General features: G+C 35.7%; 4 protein-coding genes across 4 annotated transcripts; 1 reads left to right on the forward strand and 3 right to left on the reverse strand.

Annotated features, from left to right (window-relative positions):
• Positions 1–389: 389 nt before the first annotated feature.
• LOC116291884 (uncharacterized) lies at positions 390–3,217 on the forward strand. The gene is made up of 5 exons (XM_031699113.1): positions 390–505; positions 615–707; positions 1,335–1,404; positions 2,061–2,211; positions 2,946–3,217. Exons 1-5 carry the CDS (start codon positions 434–436, stop codon positions 3,130–3,132), a joined length of 573 nt encoding a protein of 190 aa, XP_031554973.1. The 5' UTR covers positions 390–433; the 3' UTR covers positions 3,133–3,217.
• Positions 3,218–4,397: 1,180 nt separating this feature from the next.
• On the reverse strand, positions 4,398–5,373 carry LOC116291873 (myosin-2 essential light chain). Its single transcript, XM_031699100.2, has one exon. The coding sequence runs from the start codon at positions 5,272–5,274 to the stop codon at positions 4,816–4,818; it is 459 nt and encodes a 152-aa protein (XP_031554960.1). The 5' UTR covers positions 5,275–5,373; the 3' UTR covers positions 4,398–4,815.
• Positions 5,374–6,889: 1,516 nt separating this feature from the next.
• Positions 6,890–11,273, reverse strand: LOC116291872 (uncharacterized). Its single transcript, XM_031699099.2, has 8 exons — positions 11,157–11,273; positions 10,440–10,494; positions 9,268–9,371; positions 9,067–9,148; positions 8,836–8,882; positions 8,557–8,619; positions 7,925–7,999; positions 6,890–7,816 (listed from the first exon to the last, which is right to left on the reverse strand). Exons 1-8 carry the CDS (start codon positions 11,157–11,159, stop codon positions 7,727–7,729), a joined length of 519 nt encoding a protein of 172 aa, XP_031554959.2. The 5' UTR covers positions 11,160–11,273; the 3' UTR covers positions 6,890–7,726.
• A 677-nt stretch (positions 11,274–11,950) lies between these two features.
• LOC116291871 (COMM domain-containing protein 6) lies at positions 11,951–15,890 on the reverse strand. Its single transcript, XM_031699097.2, has 8 exons — positions 15,817–15,890; positions 15,654–15,712; positions 15,282–15,347; positions 14,308–14,375; positions 13,716–13,827; positions 13,384–13,434; positions 13,045–13,197; positions 11,951–12,209 (listed from the first exon to the last, which is right to left on the reverse strand). The coding sequence occupies exons 1-8, from the start codon at positions 15,854–15,856 to the stop codon at positions 12,159–12,161; spliced, it is 600 nt and encodes a 199-aa protein (XP_031554957.1). The 5' UTR covers positions 15,857–15,890; the 3' UTR covers positions 11,951–12,158.
• Positions 15,891–18,304: the final 2,414 nt, after the last annotated feature.

Genomic DNA, 18,304 nt, shown 5'->3' on the forward strand with positions numbered 1-18,304 from the left:
TACCATTTGTGCAACTTATCACGAGTATGTGTGTGCATACTTCTAGTTGTAATAAAATTATAAGGAACACCCTGGGATGAAGGAGTAATATTTGAAACTATAGTAGATTAGTTTCTAAAAATGAGGGACTGCCGGAGGCTGAAATAATTCACAAACTGAAACTATAGGGAGGCTAAAACCCCTTCTTTCATCGCCTCAATCCCTTGGCCCAGGGCCCAGTTGTTCAAAGCCCGATTAGTGCTAATCCTGGGTTAACTCTTAATAAGACCTATAGAGTTAATCCTGAATTAGCACTAATCCAGCTTTGAACAACCCGGCCCTGGGTAATAGGCCAATATACCTGTTTGACCTGTTTTATCCTGTGCTCAAGTCCATGTTTTCAAAAGTGAGTTATTCACAGCTTTCGCTCAGTGCATGATAGCATAAGGGAGCAATGACTACATTCAGGATTTTAGCAACTTTGTTGTTGGCGGTGACAGTGGCTTTCTTTCTGGCGGAAGGAGAGGTATAGAACTAAATGATCGAAGAAAATGATGGACATAGTCTAAAGCAACATGAATTTTTGAATAGAACAGTTTTCTGACTTTAAAAAATTTGTACATTATGGTTTTTAGTGTACCGTCAATCAATGTATGTGCAGTGGGAGGGATGGGCGAGATGGACGCGATGGTAGAGACGGACGAGATGGCAATGTCATTTGTACACAGGTAAACATTAAGACTTTCTTGTAACTTATCAAAAGTGCTAAAATGCAAAAATCGTGGCCTCGGAAGCAATATCCTTTCCGCAGCTTACAGTGGACTTTTTTCTTCAGACTTTCATTATCAGAACTTGATCCCATTAGTGAACATCGTTTCCGGTTCCTTTCGTTGCGGAATCACTATTTATATGATGCATGGCAAAGAAATCGAAAACATAAATGATTACCTGATAAATGATTGAGTGACAGGTAGTTTTCCGGGTAAAATCCATCACTTTCATTTAGCTCATTATATACTGGATTCCAGAGGTTATTTATTCTTCCTTCGTTGTTCGCTGCTTTGTCGGCCTCTATAGTCTAGACCAATTTCAAGCGAATACAAATTTCTGGAGCCCAGGGTATCAACTAGCATCCTCCGCAGCCGTCATTAGTTTCGGTCCCAGATCCTCTCCACTAACGGCTAGTGGATGTAGAGGGCCCGTGAGAATCTGGGACCGAAACTAATGAAACTTGGTATCAGCTGATTCAAATTACCCTGTGACACGATTTCAAGAGCAGCCAACTTGGCTCAGAACCGAGTCTTGAATCTTATTGTATCCCGAATAAATGACACTGAATACCTCATGTTTTTCAGCGACCGGACCGTCCCTCGATTCATTTGGATGGAGCACAGGAAAAACACGCCGTAATCAAAGCCGATACGAGTAAGTGACTCAATTTTTGAAATCCTTAAATTCAGTAAAATGTAAGTAATATTACGGGAGTCTGTTATCATCGTTAACATGAGAAAGAGGTTTTCCGGAGTAAATGGAAGGCGAACGAAGGTAACAGTCTAAAAGCAGCAGTACGCGGCCCGTCACCCAGTTTTTCCCACATGACACTCAACCCCACCCTTCACCACCTATGAATCAAGCCTCGACGGATGTCATTACCATTAACGTTTAGAAACGCAGAAGTGAAAAAAAAGAGAGAGAAAAAAATAAGATAAAATAAAAAATAAAGATAAGAATAAAGATAAAAATACAATAAAATAAAATGAAGAAGACTGCACAATCAGCTTTGGCATAAGAAGTGTATGAGGTGGTATTGGTGGACGTAATAATTATAAACATTGCTATTGTGATGTTAATGTGCCAACCATTTTAACAATAAGTTTTGTCACTTTGCATTGCTGGATTGTCTGATAGATTTTTGGTTGACAATTTAAATAGCAATCAGCCAAAACAAATGTCGTCATGGTACGCCCAAATATAATTACAGTCTTTCATGTAAGTTTTGCGGTTACCCCATGGGAAGAATTATCTGTTGGCTGTTCCGAAGAACTTTACCGACGATATTGTGTGTGTTTGTGGGTTTTCAGATATGGATTCCTGGAACACTACAGCGCCGGCTGGATATGTAACGGGTGGCATGAAGTATGCTAATGGCTACATAACAGTACCCGTTAATGGGGTGTACTTTGTGTACTGCCAAGTGTATCATAACTTGGGAAATAACGCAGGAAGACACAGGTACATATGCGTAAAGAGGTTATTTACTGGTCAGGAGGTCCAGATAGGGAAAATTTGTGTCCAAGGTTTACTTTTTAACTTGTTTTGCAAATTTTGCTGTTGTTAAGTAATCCGCCATTATCCCAGGATACCGGACCGCGGTCAGAGATGAAAAATACCGGAAAAAGGACAGGTCATTACTTATCGCCTGCAGGGGTGGGGTGTGGAATTTAGTGAGAATCACATGGTGTTTAGTATAGACAACTAGGGGGGTTATCAGCTAACTGAAAAATTTACAGATATATATATATATATATATATATATATCAAAGAGGGATTTACTTAGTGCAAACCACTAATTATGGGTGATCATAAAAAATAGTGCCTCTTGGGGGAGATCAGTCAATCATTACTGATGATGTTCTAGCAATAATCCTCCAACCACCCTACCACAATAAATAATGACCGGGGTTAACGAGATTGAGGGTTCTAAAAACGTTATTTGAAACGTGTATGAATAGTGTTTAATGTGCCCCCCCCCCCTCCCCTCCCAATCCCACATCCTGGATTTATGATTTTCATATCACATCCTTGAGGAGTAAAAATATTACTGAAAAAAGGGGAAAACGAAGATCAAGTTTAAAAACAAGGAGTGAGATAGAGAAAATAGGACAAGATAACAAGCGGATTAACTAAAAGATAGCCCGGCAAGTTATCATATTCGAAGTTTTCACTCGCAGTTCTTTATTTCTCAGGATATTTATCAACAACCGTCCAGTAGCACTGGCGGGTAAACATCCAGGTCTCCCCACACAGGGTTCTTACTACGTTGGTCTGACGCAGAAACTAAACAAAGGCGACAAAATAAGTTGCAGGCTTACGTATGATAGCCGACTCTACCTTGGTAGTCAGCACACATTTTTGGGAGCTTTTATGCATTAGTATAAAGGTAGACTGATCCTTCCCTGACAACATAAGAGCCTTAGGGACTGTTAATCAATGTAGTAAATAAAATGTTTTGACTATAGCATAGCATCAGGATGAATTAATTACGTAAAAATTCCTAGTTTCGATCATTCCCCAGGTAGTAAAATAACAAAAGACACGGCGGCCATGTTGGTTGATATAACAAGTTAAATTCAACCAAGATAGCGGCTATGACGTCATGTGGAAACGAAAAAAAAGATGTATAATTTTGAATGATTAAATGGAAAAAGAGAGAGAAAACAAGAGAAAGGAAGAAAGAAAGAAAAAAAGGGAGATCTAGAGAAAGAAAGAGAGAAATTAGAAAGAAGCCCAAAAAAACCTTTTCATTTTCCTTCAAGCAACGAAGCCCTCGCCTCAAATCTTTCAGGCCAAGGATGATCGAGGCTTCTCTTTTGGGTCATGGGCACCACTCAGTCATAGAAGGGTGGAATTTAATGACGTCATTTAATTATGAACAATTATTCTGAGAATTTGTTTTAGACATCATCCAACATATGGTTCTTACGATTTATATACTTAACATTTGACTTGAATCAGTCATCAATGTAATTTTCTAGACTATCGATGTTAAAAGGATTTTTCCACACACTTTGTTAATAATCAGGAATTCTTCCTACAATCTGTTCCTTATGCGTTTTGAATTCGTAGAGTATCTCTTTTTTTAAATCTAAATTCTTGAATTTTGGATTATAACTGTCACCGTGAGACAGATGTCGAGCATCAGAGGACATCACATAATTATTCAGTGGAATTATGAATACGTTTGATAAGAATCTAATAACTTTGCAAGAGTGCACAAATAACAGGATTATATGTACTTGTACTTGACTTTATTGTACATGCACTCTTTCAGATTAATCCCTCCAACTCTCTAAGGTTAAAAAAGGGAATTTTAACATGACCACCTATATCCCTGATTTGGGGGGGGGGGGGGGGGGGGGCAGGCATAGCTAAACCAAGCTGAAAATATTAAATATTTATGTCCAATGACATAGCAAGACCTTCGCGACGGATTAAATTTATGACTGTCGATTGGCTATTGTTAGTCACTAAGGGTTATGCTAAACTCGCCAAGTACTCATCTCAGGGGAATAATTAAATAGGCTGACTTGAAAGCGAACACGCAACGGGTGATTTATAAATATGATAATACATCCATTCATAGTGACTCGCGCCGACCCAAAGCCAGCTATCGTGCATATGATACAAATGAAAACATCTTTGTTTTTAAAATTATGTTTATTCATACAAATAATTCGATACTTGCTCTAGAACTTCTTACATTTTGCAAGGTTATCTAGATAAAACGTTTGAAAGTCAAGCTTTTTTATCAATAGAAGTCGGGATCTTTATAGTGAACCATTAGATTGTTCTATTTAATTTTTTGGACTTCAAGATATTTGCTCAAAACAGTTCTGACCTACGACACGCTAAGAAATATATAGTCGCAATTCACAAAATATTAAAAACTTCTTGCGAAAAGTATTTCTTGGGCTTATAAAATAGATTTATCTAAACTATACGTTAACTTAGCGCTAGTCTTGATGTTCCAGATAACCTTCACTACCAATTTTAAGAAGTTTTAAGTTACAACTTTGTTTTTAAATTATTAGAGGAGTAAAAGTTCACTGTCGTTTACTATATCATCAAAATTTCCTTGACCATCGTCTCGTAGTCGATCTCTCCACGATTATTGATGTAGTTACTGACTAATACATCAAATTCCTCGTCGGATAACTTTTCTCCAAGAGATGTGAGAACATGTCGTAGCATCGAGGAAGAAATAAAGCCGCTTTCTGTTCGGTCGAAGTGTTTGAAACAATCGATGACCCCTTCAGAAGAAACCTTATTCTCTGTGGCCAAACAGTGTTGTGAAACCGAGTGAAATATGGGAAGAAATTCTTCAAAAGCCATCAAGTTTTTCCCAAAGTCTCGTTCAACTTTGCGGACTTCAGCCTGGGTTGGGTTCAATCCAGCAGCCCTCAAACATTGTCCAAGATAGTTCACATCAATCTTTTCCTTGCCAGACGTGTCGTACAGATCAAAAATATCCTTCAACAGAGCATCGTCCTTCTCAATCATCTTTCTTGTAGCCATTTTTACGATTTCTTTGAGCTCAAGACTGCGACTACGGTTATTTCTGCCGTGACTTACTCAAGTACGACTAAGCGGAAAGACGTAAATCTAGAAGCGTATACCAAATCACACGTGACCCTCGGCAAGCCCAAGCTGTGACGTGCCCAAAATAGTTTTAGTATGAGTCGCAATTTATCTTTTCACTGCCCAAAAAGGGCATACCAACATAGCTGCATTGCCTCTTCACCCAAATTAGTTCAGTCAAGGAACAATCCAATGTTTGTTTTTAATAATTTTATTGTCTTTGATCTCGCCTGCATCAATTAAAATGGAATAAATTATTGGAATCAAAACAGACGATATTGATTTTGCAGTGAAAAATAATAATTATCACAAATGTTGTCCTTATAAATATTAATCATATTTTTATGGCTCTTTGTTTCAGGCCAGAAATGTGACAATAAAGACTTTTTCTTTTTGATTTTTAGATATTTTATTTTTCCGTGAGCAATCAATGTAAGCCATAAGTCAATAGAGCTAATAACGGTCTTGCGTCAAGTCAAAGCTTCCCTGCTAGCAGAGCCTATTTTCCTTTTGTTGCTAGCAGGGAAAGTCAGAGCAAGCTAAATAAAATAAATGTTTTCTACAGTGTTTCCTTATCCACTGTGAAGGACATTCAACGATGTTTTGGCCCAAGAAAACAAATTCGGCCTAAACCGTCTATCAGCAAAGATCCTCGACTAAAACGATGCAGTAAAATATCGCGTGATCGGAAGATTATTAGCTATTATCATCTAATATTGACTATTTTATATTCACTCTCTATCAATTATATATTCCTTGATATATTCCCTTTTGCACCCATACCGATTTGAACAGCGTATAACGAAAAGCGACTGAGTAAATGAGCAACAAATAAACCAAATACTTGTGAGAAAAAAATGAATATTTTATGAAAGGATTTCCACCGATGTCAAGCAGTAATATGAGTGCAGAGCACAGAACAAGAAATAAAACATGCAGATTCCAAAGACTAACGAAACTCCCCTCCCAAAAACCTCTTAAGTGTAATGACAAAATTTACGATTGCTTTTATCCTTCCTTTTAATGCATTCCAAGATTTTCTAGTATTTAAAAAGCTATTTAACAGAGCTATGTTTATCTAGCAAGGCCTGGGTCAAGCGTTATCTAAGAACTCACATTGAATATTTGTACAGCCGAAGCCATTTTGAGAATATTCATGTGAGGTGACGACTGAGCCTTTGATCTCCTATAAACGATATAGGGGTGGGTAAAATTTTAATAATTCGGATTTTTTTTGTGGGGGGAGGGGGGTATAAACTTACATGGATACGTAATTTTTAGCCATATTCTACGTAATGAAGCATGTTTTTGATGCTGTTACGAACATCGCTTATGTATTTTTTCTCTAATTATCGTAAGTTTGAGTCAAACCAATAATTCGGAATTTTTCTGTTTTTGCTGTGTGGGATACCTGTCATGTGTTGTGATTGTTGGCACAGGTATCCCAGTGCTCAAGAATCTGATGAGACTGCCATAAGAACCAAGTCAGAGGCTAATGTTTAACAACAAAGTAATGGAAGAAGTTGCATAATAGTCATAATTCAAGACTCACTGGAAGCCAGCATATGTCCTTTTAATCATTTGTCAAATTGCAAAGCAGGTCACTGTCACCATGACTCAAAACTAAGAGATATCTGAATCACAACAAGCATTATATATACCATCTGTAATCGCCACATTGTTAAAGTGTTATTAATAACTTGACATATATACAAAAATAAAACACCCAAGGTATTGGTTCAAACTTTTTCTAAAATAGTTGTACAACCATGTAGTTCTTTATAGTTTCTTTTACAATCATTTCAGGGCTACTGAGAGCAAATCACTTGAAAATTTAACAGGAATAAGAAGCAGAGCAAATATTGCATATATATCTATGTGTATGTGTACAGACATATAGGTTACAGAAGACTAGTCATGGTGCCTTGTATGTAGTGGTCATTTTAATCCATGCACCTATGCAAATAAATTTCTGATTTTGTGAATTGTGTTAAATGCAAAAATGTACCAAGGATTTTTTTGCTGCCTACAAAAGCAGTTATTTTAGGCTGCAATTTTTACCAAAAATCCAGCTCGAGTTTATGTAACTCATTTTCAAGACAAGTATAATCCTTATATATAAGCTGACTCTTTCTACATCGAAAATGCATGAAAAAAGATTTCTATCAAGATATTATTATGGCCCATTTAAGTTGATATCCTTTACGGAAGAAATAAAAGGATATGATAAGCACCAAAAACTAATAAATATGTATAATAAAGATAGTATTCCCATAAGATCAGATTCTGGATGAACAGAATGGAAAGGAGAAGAAATACTTGTCTTTAGCTCTTCATTATGAGTGTTTGTAAAGTTAGTAAATAAGTATAGCTGTGTGTAGTACAGGGCTTAATATAGACTTGTTTTCTTCATTATACGAAGGAATTCTGCCTCATTGATTTCTCCATCACCATCTCTATCTGCTTCATCTATCATTTCCTATAAGAAGTAATAAAACATTCAAGATATAACAAACTTTTTTTCCATCTTAGCTGAAGCAGAGAGAAACTTGAGAAGGTTTTCCTTTTTTTCTCACTATGAACGTACCTGCAGTTCTTCATCTGTTAAATTTTCGCCTAATTCCTTTGCTACTCTCTTTAGGTTTTTAAATGATATTTTGCCCTTCAATTCACAAGCAAAAAAGGATTATTATTTCTTTTTTTAATAAAATAAAATAAAATATAATATAATAGAATTATACCTTGGCAGTAGGTATATGGCTCAGTTGTTAAGTGACCAGCCAAAAGCAAGAGGTTTAATCCTCAGTGTTCTAATGGATTCTAATATTCCACTGATATGCATCAAAATAGCATCAAAGTGTGAACATGATGGGGCATGGGGATTCCTTCTCTTAGTTCATATTATCTTGTAATATGAATATTGTATAATAATTATATCAATAATTTTAACCATGTAAATCCATCATATATTTTATTTAAGGTTGATTAATAAAGCTCATTATTATTATTGCATTTGAAATGATTAATAACAAGCAATAGTATACTGTATAACTTATAGCACATGACGAGTAGTGTTTGCCTGTCATTGTAGGCTGGTTAATGCCTATAGTGACTGAACTGATAGATCTGCAGTGTTAAATATCAACTACAGGAATGTTAAAAATACAAGGAAATAACTCAGAAGGAGTATTTAGGAAACTTATTCTTTTGATTGCTTACCGTTTCATCATCATCAAAGAGTTTAAAAGCTTTCAATATTTCTTCTTTGGAATCCTTTTCACTCTAAAATAAAAGAAGGTTGCATCTATTCTGGAGATAGTCAAAGCTACAAGAGACAAATGCTTTAAACCACCCTCATCTTATGAGGGTCACACTCATAATAATTGTCAGTGGCTACCAAACCTGTGGCTCTTATTCCATGATCAAATTAGAATTAATAGAAGTAAAATGTTTGCTTGGAGCAATGATGTCTAACATGCAATTTCCATTACCACTCACCATTTTTGCTGTCATCATCTGTAGAAACTCATTGAAGTCGATTGTACCTAATAATGAAAAAGTAATTCATTGATATTTACATATTTACAACTGCTATTGGAGTATGGCAAGTGTATAAGTCAAACCATTTCAAAAGGTTGTACCATCTAATCCAGAAACTCATTGAATGCAAGGCAAGTAGGGCTAAAGTCTATTGTTCCACCAAAATGATACCAAATCTAAAAAGATTACCTGAGCCATCTTTGTCAATGTCTGATATCATTTTCTTTATTTCTTCTTTCTTTGGCTCAAAACCCAAAGCTCTCATTGCAACCTAAAAGTCATTTGGCAAAACTCAACATACATAAGTTTGCTAAATACACAGCATTTTAAAAAAATATTTTAAAAAAACATCATGTGAAAGCAGATTTGTAAAATGTATGGATGGATTACCTTTAGTTCTTTAGCATCTATTGTTCCAGAGCCATCAGTATCAAACAAGTCAAATGCTTCTCTTATTTCTTGCTTCTGTTCCTCTGTCAGCTCAGGTTTGGGACCTTCAAATGATTGACTTCACGCATTAAAATTTGAAAACTAGCCAAAATTTTCTTATTTGAAGCATTTTTTATATAAAATAAGGTACACAGAGAGCTAATCTTGTTATGCAAATTGCAAAAAAGTTTAATTCTCTTTATAAAAGCATTGATCAAAAAATTTAAGTAATAATTCCAGTCTTCCATTATAAACAAGATACAAATGCCAATATACTCAGTTTTATCATATACAGAATTGGTGACACCTTTGATCCGATCACAGTATCACTGCATGCAAATAAATAACCTTTTCATGACCATTAAAAAATGTCATACTCTTGGCAGGACTTAACCCACACCTTCAGTATTCTAGTCTATGCTTCAAGAGCAAACTGGAAATGTAGCCAAAAAATGAACATGACTAGTTTTTTTCTAGCTTGGTACATGGTATAGCGTTACTAGTAAAAGCTCATAAGATACAAGGAAAAGAGAAAAATCATGCTCCAGAAATAAAATAGAAAGGAAATGAGACTATTTAACTGTGATCGTAATAGCCAGTATTAGAAAACCCAAACCTTTCAAGCGATGAATAACATACATTAGTAAAAATACACAGGTGATTATTGAAAATCTCGCACGGTGATTGGTTGAGAAACTCACACTATCACATGATAATCACCTCCAGCAATAATCCAAAATGGCAGCCAGCTGCTTTTTTGCTGTTACCGGGAAAAAATGTCTTTTATCTTCTTCTTTTCTCTTTTTTTGACAGAATCACCTGTGTATTTATACTAAAACAATTATTTGCCTCGGACTCACTGAATATCGGAGAATATTTACCTCACCGCTCGAAGACTTGTGTCTTGGTAAACATTCCCCAATATTTACTTCGCCTTTGGCGAATAATTGTTAAGTAATGTTATTGACAGCACAGTACACTCTAATTAACAGCTGTTACAGTAACATAGTACACATGTAGGATGTACAAAGATTATATATGTACAAAGGAAACAAAGGATTACAGGTGATCAAAAGTAGTAGGACTGTGAATTACAGTAAGTGAAGGGGTACAAAGCAAGGCTTTTGTCATACCAGTTTTTTTTCGCTGTCCAGCACCAAGACCACCTCCTTTTCTGTATGCAGTTGCCTGTGTATCAAGTTGTATAAATGTATTTAATCATTAAAAGGGAATTCTCTTATTCTTTAAGTAATTGTGACAACGGTGCTCTTAACTAATTTATTTTTTTAAATCTAGTTTGTCGGAAATAATCATTTTTTGAATTTATCAAGCTTAAGCTTAATCTGTGAACTTATTTACAGTGACACAGGGCAAAGAAACAAGACCAGAGTCAATATATACTGAAGAGCAAATCAACAATAACACTGCAAAACTGATAAACTAATTTGCCAAGAACAGGATTGATAAAAGCCTTGAATAGCCCAAGGATAAAAGGCTGCAAAAATGTTAACGGAAATTTCTTCAAAAGCAATATGAGTCATCAACAACAGAAGAATGTTGGCTGTTCGTTAACCGTCAATGTAGTCGCTCCAGCTATCTCGTGTTTGGTAGTTCTAACCAAAATGTATCAGTTGTTTTGAATTTAGCTTTGTGTTTAATACTCCCACGGACGCAATTTGTCCACATAGCGTGGCCGTTGCTTAGGAAAACACAAGCAAATGTCAACGGATTGTCTTCTGTTTACTCTGTCAAAGCAGTTATCGAGACACGTTTGGAAGTCTCCAAAAAATGCAACTAAAAACCCTGAAATAAAAAGAATAAGCGGATAAATGTTGAAAAGGATGACTTACCATTGTCGCAGTTGTGTATTATGTTGTTTTAAGGGTAATATAAAGTGTGTAAATGGGTAAAATCTTCACTGTGTGTCTGTCCTGCACCCAGTAACCAACTTGATCAATTTTTTTGTTTTGCGCGGCGAATTGACCCGCAAAGCTTCATGGGATAGAGTACCCACGATAACCGCAGAAATAATGCCACAGGTAGCCCATCTCGTTAATATTTTCTTAGTTAAGGAAATTACTTGGACATGTCAAGTGTCTGTCAAGTCAAAAATTTTTGGTGGGTTGACGGTAAAGAGAGTTGTGTTTTTAGAAACCCTTCCTTTATCCATTTCTTTGATCCTTCCTTCCGTCTGTTTCCTTGAAGATCAATGCATCTATAATAGGAATTTGAACATAAATTCTTTCAACGTGGCTCAGAAAGTTTTGGAGCTCAGAATTTTTTCTAAAGAAAATTAGTGAAAACACTATTCGAATCTTTATAAATTTCTTTTGTTGAGATCAATACCTATCAGTCATTTTCTTTCATAACTGGCGGAAATCTTTGGGGGTGCAGGGTAGGAGGTAGGGGAAGGAAATGGTTAAATATTTCTTTCATTTTCCCAGTCATTATTTTTCGTTCCATTGACAGCATAAATGTGCAATGGTACAAGGTGGTAAAGAGGAGAGGGGGTATGATTCTCATTTCATGGTTCACAAAATAACCCTCATATTAGAGGTTGGCTTATAACCAGGGGACTTTGGGGCTTATAACCGGAAACGCTCATAAGCAGGATTTTAAATATAATTTCAATATCATGTACATGTACGAAAAATATGGTAGATTTATTATATGCAGGTGAATTTCATTAACCAACATAATTTTAATCAATATGTTTACTAAAAATTTGCAATAAATTTAATTCAAATCTATATATATTTTGATCATCATTATTATACATATGGTAGCATATTAAAAGACCCAGTGAATGGTAACGAGTGAATGATTTTGAATCACACTGTTGAGTACAGTCTCTAAACAGTTTCAAGCATTGAAGACATTTCTCTCATCAGGCTAGAAAATTTCTGGAACAAAAAAAGGTTTGAAAATTAGTACTACATGAAAATTGGCATATTGCAATCGACTCATCATGGAACAAGAACCAAAGGTTTGTTAGCCACTGGTTATCATGTTCTACTATTGAGAGTGATTTTACTTGGCCAATGAAAAAATAGCAAAAAAAAATAAATAATAGAAGTAAATACTAATTATATTATTTTATTTTGTTTTTCTTGGACTGTTAGTCACTATAATTATACAAGTTTATTTCATGGGCCAAGTAAAATCCCTGTAATAAGAAACAAGGATTATTTAGTTTCTATACTGTTGTTCTACGAATTAGTAAATTTTATTTAATTTTTGAAGATTGACAAAAACTAGAGACATGAAAAGCAGTGAAGGACCTCTGCTCATGCAAGTGCCTACAAATTAAACCCTGGTCACAGTAGTGAGAATGTTACTTCAACTGCCATACGAGATTACCAAACATACAAAAGAAACCATCACAGCTAACAAGGTTTTGAAATAATAAGAGAAGATCACAAGCTCCCAGAGAGCTTGTATAGCTATTATTGATAGTTTAAAATGGAGAATTTTGCTCAGTTACCATAACATTCTCTGATGCCAGCCTCTTAAGGAAAACCCTGGCCAAACAGTACCCTTGTATATATGACATTTACTCCGACGAAGGACTAACGTCCAAAATGTCATTTTCTAAACATCACAAACCATACGGTGTATTAAGTTAAATCAATTCTCCTACTGTTCGATTCCAAACACCGACGCGGTTAACTAGTTTATCTAGTCTCCACCATATCCCTTGTATATAATTGTAATTAGATTCTTTACGAACAAACCTACCTTGAATTCACTGACTGTTAATTCACAGGATTTGGACTTAAGATTTCCAGAGGAATCAGAAACAGTAATCAAAAGAGTGATATATGGAGCATTTAGATTGCGACAGATGCTGGAGCTCATCCCAATGCTTAGCTTCCACCTCATATCTACCAACTACAGAAAATAAAATAAGAATGAAGAATCCTCTGAAATATGAGCTTTAATTCTAATAATTATACATAAGTTAATAATAATATTATTTATTAATATTCTATATCTTTTCAAGTAAGATAATGCAGCCAAGGTCCTTTTAATAATTAAATTAGAAACATAATAGCCAGTATTACGTTCTGAACCTACCTGTCCAACATTTAAAGTTTTCACAAGATCTGGACTACACAAAAAGTTCCCCTATTGATGACAAACATATTATGAAATGTTAGAAAATATAAAGAATGGGATGCCAATTACCTCTAGTTAATCATATTTTTTCCATTTAATGTACTTTTTCCTCCCTTCCTTTATATTTATTTCATTTTTGTCTCCCACTTCCCCTCTCCCTCGCTTTTTTCCATTCATTCTCTTGTTTCATTCTTGTTTTATTTGTTTGAAAATTTATTCATTCCTCCCTCACTTCATCATTATCTAAGTATACTCATACTTTCAGTTATAACTAAGAAACTGTGAAACACCTGTTCATTCCAAATGTGTTTAATAACAGCAAGTGAAGACTCTTCCCAAATCATAGCGGCACTCAATTCTTCAATTAATTGGTTGGGTGTTGCCTTGGCTTTAGCTGATGATCTTATCAAAAATGAAGATATTTTTTAGTATCAATTATATTAGAGAATTTTAAAACTAGACTATATGGCCCACCACAACACTTAGTAAAGAGGTGATATGAATATAATTTGGGAGCATAACTATAGTTATTTGGACTGTCTCAAGGTGTTATGTTAAATATTTTTCATAGGCCTTTTAAACAAGGCAATGCTTGACGCCGAAAGTAACGTCAAATTAAGAAATGAAAATGTTGGCAATAATATAACTGGGTACATATGATGACAAAATTATTTTGATCGTTTTTTCAAATTCCAACCAAAAATCTACTGGACAATCCACCAAATCAAAGTGACGTTACATATTGTTTTGTGTAATTTATTGTAAGGATGATTGACACATTAACATTTTTCTAAACATTACCATAATAATGATAAAAATATTGCCAACAACAATAACATACCCAACAACAACGAAAAACATGAAATCAAATTAAATGGATACCTGAAAATGTAGGTGATGACATTAGAAACCAATTTTGCATCACAATCAATACCAGCCTGGTTCAGCCTCTGATATGGAGTTAATTGAATAACTTAATTAAATAAATGAAAAGGAATGCATGTACTGTTTTATTTGTTGGTCCTCTTTCTTTGGCTAATCATAATTGAGATGATACAGCTGGTAATACTGGATACAGGTGTTTCTGATATGCAGGTAATAATAATATTATGATGATAATGATTGAGTATTTATGAAAGTGGTCTTGTGTAGCAAGGAATTGATAGAAAGGTAATGTTTACTGCAGTTTTCCATATTCTGCAAACTCAGCAGTTGAGAGCTGCACGCTGAAATTTGGCTTTTTTCTTGACTGGCGCCAGTGAAAAATCAATGTCTGAGTTCACAGAATATGGAAAACCGTAGTAAGTGCTAAAGAAACCCAACAATATAATTTTGTTTTGGAATAAGTATGTTACAACATCACTGATAGGGACATCTTATAATGACAATCATGATGATGATAATAATGACAATGGCAATTATGATGGGATTTTTGACATTTAATTTTAATAGGTAGCCTAGCTTGCCACATTTTTGGTAGAGCTCTTTACCGATGGCAAACCAGTTTAGAGGTGAGCACTTGCATCAAGAAGTCCTGAATTGCAGGCAATATCTACTGCGATTGGAGTACTCCTGAACTCCCGCTTAGCTTACTTGGTTGGACACCCCCAGGGTTGGACACTGGCCTCTGCAACCAGACCAGCACTCAGGGTCTTAAAATATCTGAGTAAAAGATGCTGTTTGCTCTAAAAATATGATGACCTTTACTGTGGCTCAGATGATGTACACATAATATGGCGATCACATCTCACTTAGAGACATTAAACATAGATGGCCACACAAGTTTATCAGTGCTAAGTTGGCAACTGTCACGTGTTACTCTCTTTAAATAAATAGGATTATTATTATCATAATACCTTTTGGTGTTGTTCAGTGTCTATCACACTAAGTTTGTACTGTAGAAAATCAGCAACATCTTGACACTAAAAACAAGAATTATGTTACAAACTTGAGCACAAAGTATATTTACAGAGGTGGTGGATCTCAGTGATGATATTCTTTGGAATCTGAAGATGTCGTTCTATTGAATCTTATGTTATTATTTAAGCCTGAACATGAGTGTTGAATTTCAAAGTCCCAGATCCACCAATGACATACTGCTGTCATTATATCTATTCTTTGCCATTTTTCCTTCCCACCCCAATTAGCAATAAAATAATCCTATATATCAATAGCAACGTATAAGATCAGTAATCAAAGGGGTTAGTTTTGAAAACGTGCATGCTTACTATCTCAGCAAAAATATCCTGAGGAATAATTTTGATTTTTTCCACAGCTGCGTTAAAACCTATAAATGAAATCAACAAAAATAGATAATAAATTTATTTATGTACACAGAAATACAGAATGACGTGTGAATTAGATTCAATTATGCTTAATTCTGCAAAATACCTTGAGGTATGTTTGTTAGTATTTTTTCCGCCATCTTCATGTTGCTTGGATTGCGGGCTCAGTAGGATGACCAGCAGTTGCCTTCAACAACATAGCCACAGGATTCCCGATTCCAAGCTTGCATTAGAACCTCATGTTTTTATTGCCCCAAAATATACCTCTTCATGAAAAAGCCATGTGTCGTGATCGATACGTTTTAAAAGAACATTTACATATATAGACCTCTTGCAGCACTTTGGAATGCAGCTCAATCTTGGGGGCAAAACAATAGGTTCTGATTCTCAGGTTGAGTTGCTTTGACGTCACATGCAAGGGGTCAATATAGGGAGATCAAGAGTGGTGTAGCGGACGTACACGCACCTGTCACCTCTTGGGCCTAGGATACGATTCCTAGACATCACGTGTAGAGTTTGTTAGGTCTCTCCTTTGATTCGAGGATTTTTCCCCGGGTTCTCCGGTTTTCCTCCCCCAGCAAAACCTAACAAGCTCAATTCCATCTGTGAATTGAACAAGACGTCCTATAGGCGTTCATTGGGTTGCATTAGGGGACTTATATAGGGCTAACCTCAATGTCTTCCTTTTCAAAATATGTAATCTGCATTTTTGAATAAAGTATTATTAAATGTATCATGCACAGAAGCCTCGTTGCAATATTAGTCAAAAGATACAGGAATGGTTCACAGAAAAGAATGATTTCGTTTAACTTGTCTAAGACAGGACGACCTTCTCCCTTGAGGTGTTCTCTACATGATATTAAGATATTTGCAGGTTCTGCCCTTATTTAGGCTACAAAATAAACAGTTTTGCATTACGCCTGTCACATCACTTGCGCCATGACGCAACAAGAACAAATATCCCAATGTTCTCTGTCAGAATCACCAAAATAGAGCAATAGCCCCCAGAAGTCTTCACGGCACCACCCACTAGTCATTTGCGGGCACACCATGATCCAAGTGCAGTAAATGTTCTTGTCATATCAGTAAACTTTGCCAGGAACGATAGGAAAGTATAGGTCTTGTTTTCGCGAATCAATATATTGCTTTTATGAATTGATAACGTCTGATCGAACTTATACAGGCTTATAATAAGCATCCGAATAGGAAGAAAAAAGTTCTCACTTAAAAGATTGCCTTATTGTTGAAGCTTTAAATCTAATAAAAAAATGGATTAAAAAAAAAATGGAAATCTCATCTAGATACGATGGGGTTCGAACCCACCGACAGATATTAGAAGAAAAAAAAAAACGCGATTCAACTTTGCCATACCCCCGAGACATCCGCAGAGCTGAGGCGGCGTATGGACTTCGGACCTGACAGCGATTAAATCCTTCTACCCTTGGGTGTACGAATTACGCAAGAAAATGTTCTAGCCGAAGCATCAGGGGAGAGACCAGCCGGCCCCCAGACCATATCGGCTAATCCCTTGCATCTCTGCCACGCACGGAATCGGTTGAAAAAATACTGTTAAAAAGTCTAGTCTATCCGGTGCATTGTTTTCACGGTTATTGTTATGCTGATTCACCTGGAACCGTGGTCCAGTGGATAAATCGTTGCTGTTCAAGATACTGAGTCAAGCTCGCCCGAGCAAGGTTAACCTTAGATGGGTGACCTAAATAAGATACCTACTCACGCTTTTGCTCCTTTTTTCCGTTTTTCTTTTTTGATTTTTAAAATAATAGAATATAGAATAGTGAAACTTTCTATTTTTGAGTAACCTATTCCTGCCGGCCATTTAGTATTTTCATTGAATGTGTTTAAATGGTTAATTTTTTTTCGTGGCGTCTGACGAAATAAATATATTCAGTTTTAAGAACCGTGTACATGGCCAAATAAGCGACATAAATTCGTTTAGAAATATGTTTAAATAGTTATTTGTTTTTCTCGATCTCTACATATTATTGATTATATTCTTCAAATATAGTTTTTTTAAATATCCAAACCAGTGAAGTGGAATAAAACTCTTAAAGGATTCGAAACTTGGCGAAAAGTATTAACGGCCAAAGTTACCAGCTCTATTACCGCGCAAAATTTAACTATATATTCATGTATATGTCTTATTAACTAAAGACTGAAAGCCGTATTTTCATTTAGGCTCTACTGACCCACTCGATTGAAGCCAGAATACTGTCGACTGAGTAGCTAAATACTAATAAATATCTGAATTACGATCCTAGAAATCTTCTCTTACTGCTCAATTATATTACTTTTAAAGCCCGGAATTACATCCTCAGCTTCTAAGCCAAATTATGAGCCATTAATCTAAGAACACGTCATTCAAATCCATGATGCGTGCGCAACAATGCACTTTTGTGTGTCTTCTCCATCGCGAGATGGAGAAGGCACACCCACACACACAAAAAGACAAAAAACAAAAACAAAAACAAAAAAACAAACAAAGGCATTTTACGACTGGGCTGCCACAGGCAACCCAGCAATTATCTATGTCCTGACTTTGATCAGCCCAAGGGTTGTTTCGGGCGGTATCATGT

Source organism: Actinia tenebrosa, unplaced genomic scaffold, assembly GCF_029948245.1.
Source record: "Actinia tenebrosa isolate PJP-AT-01 unplaced genomic scaffold, QUT_ActTen_1.0 PGA_scaffold6__47_contigs__length_16458017, whole genome shotgun sequence".
NCBI lineage: Eukaryota > Metazoa > Cnidaria > Anthozoa > Actiniaria > Actiniidae > Actinia > Actinia tenebrosa.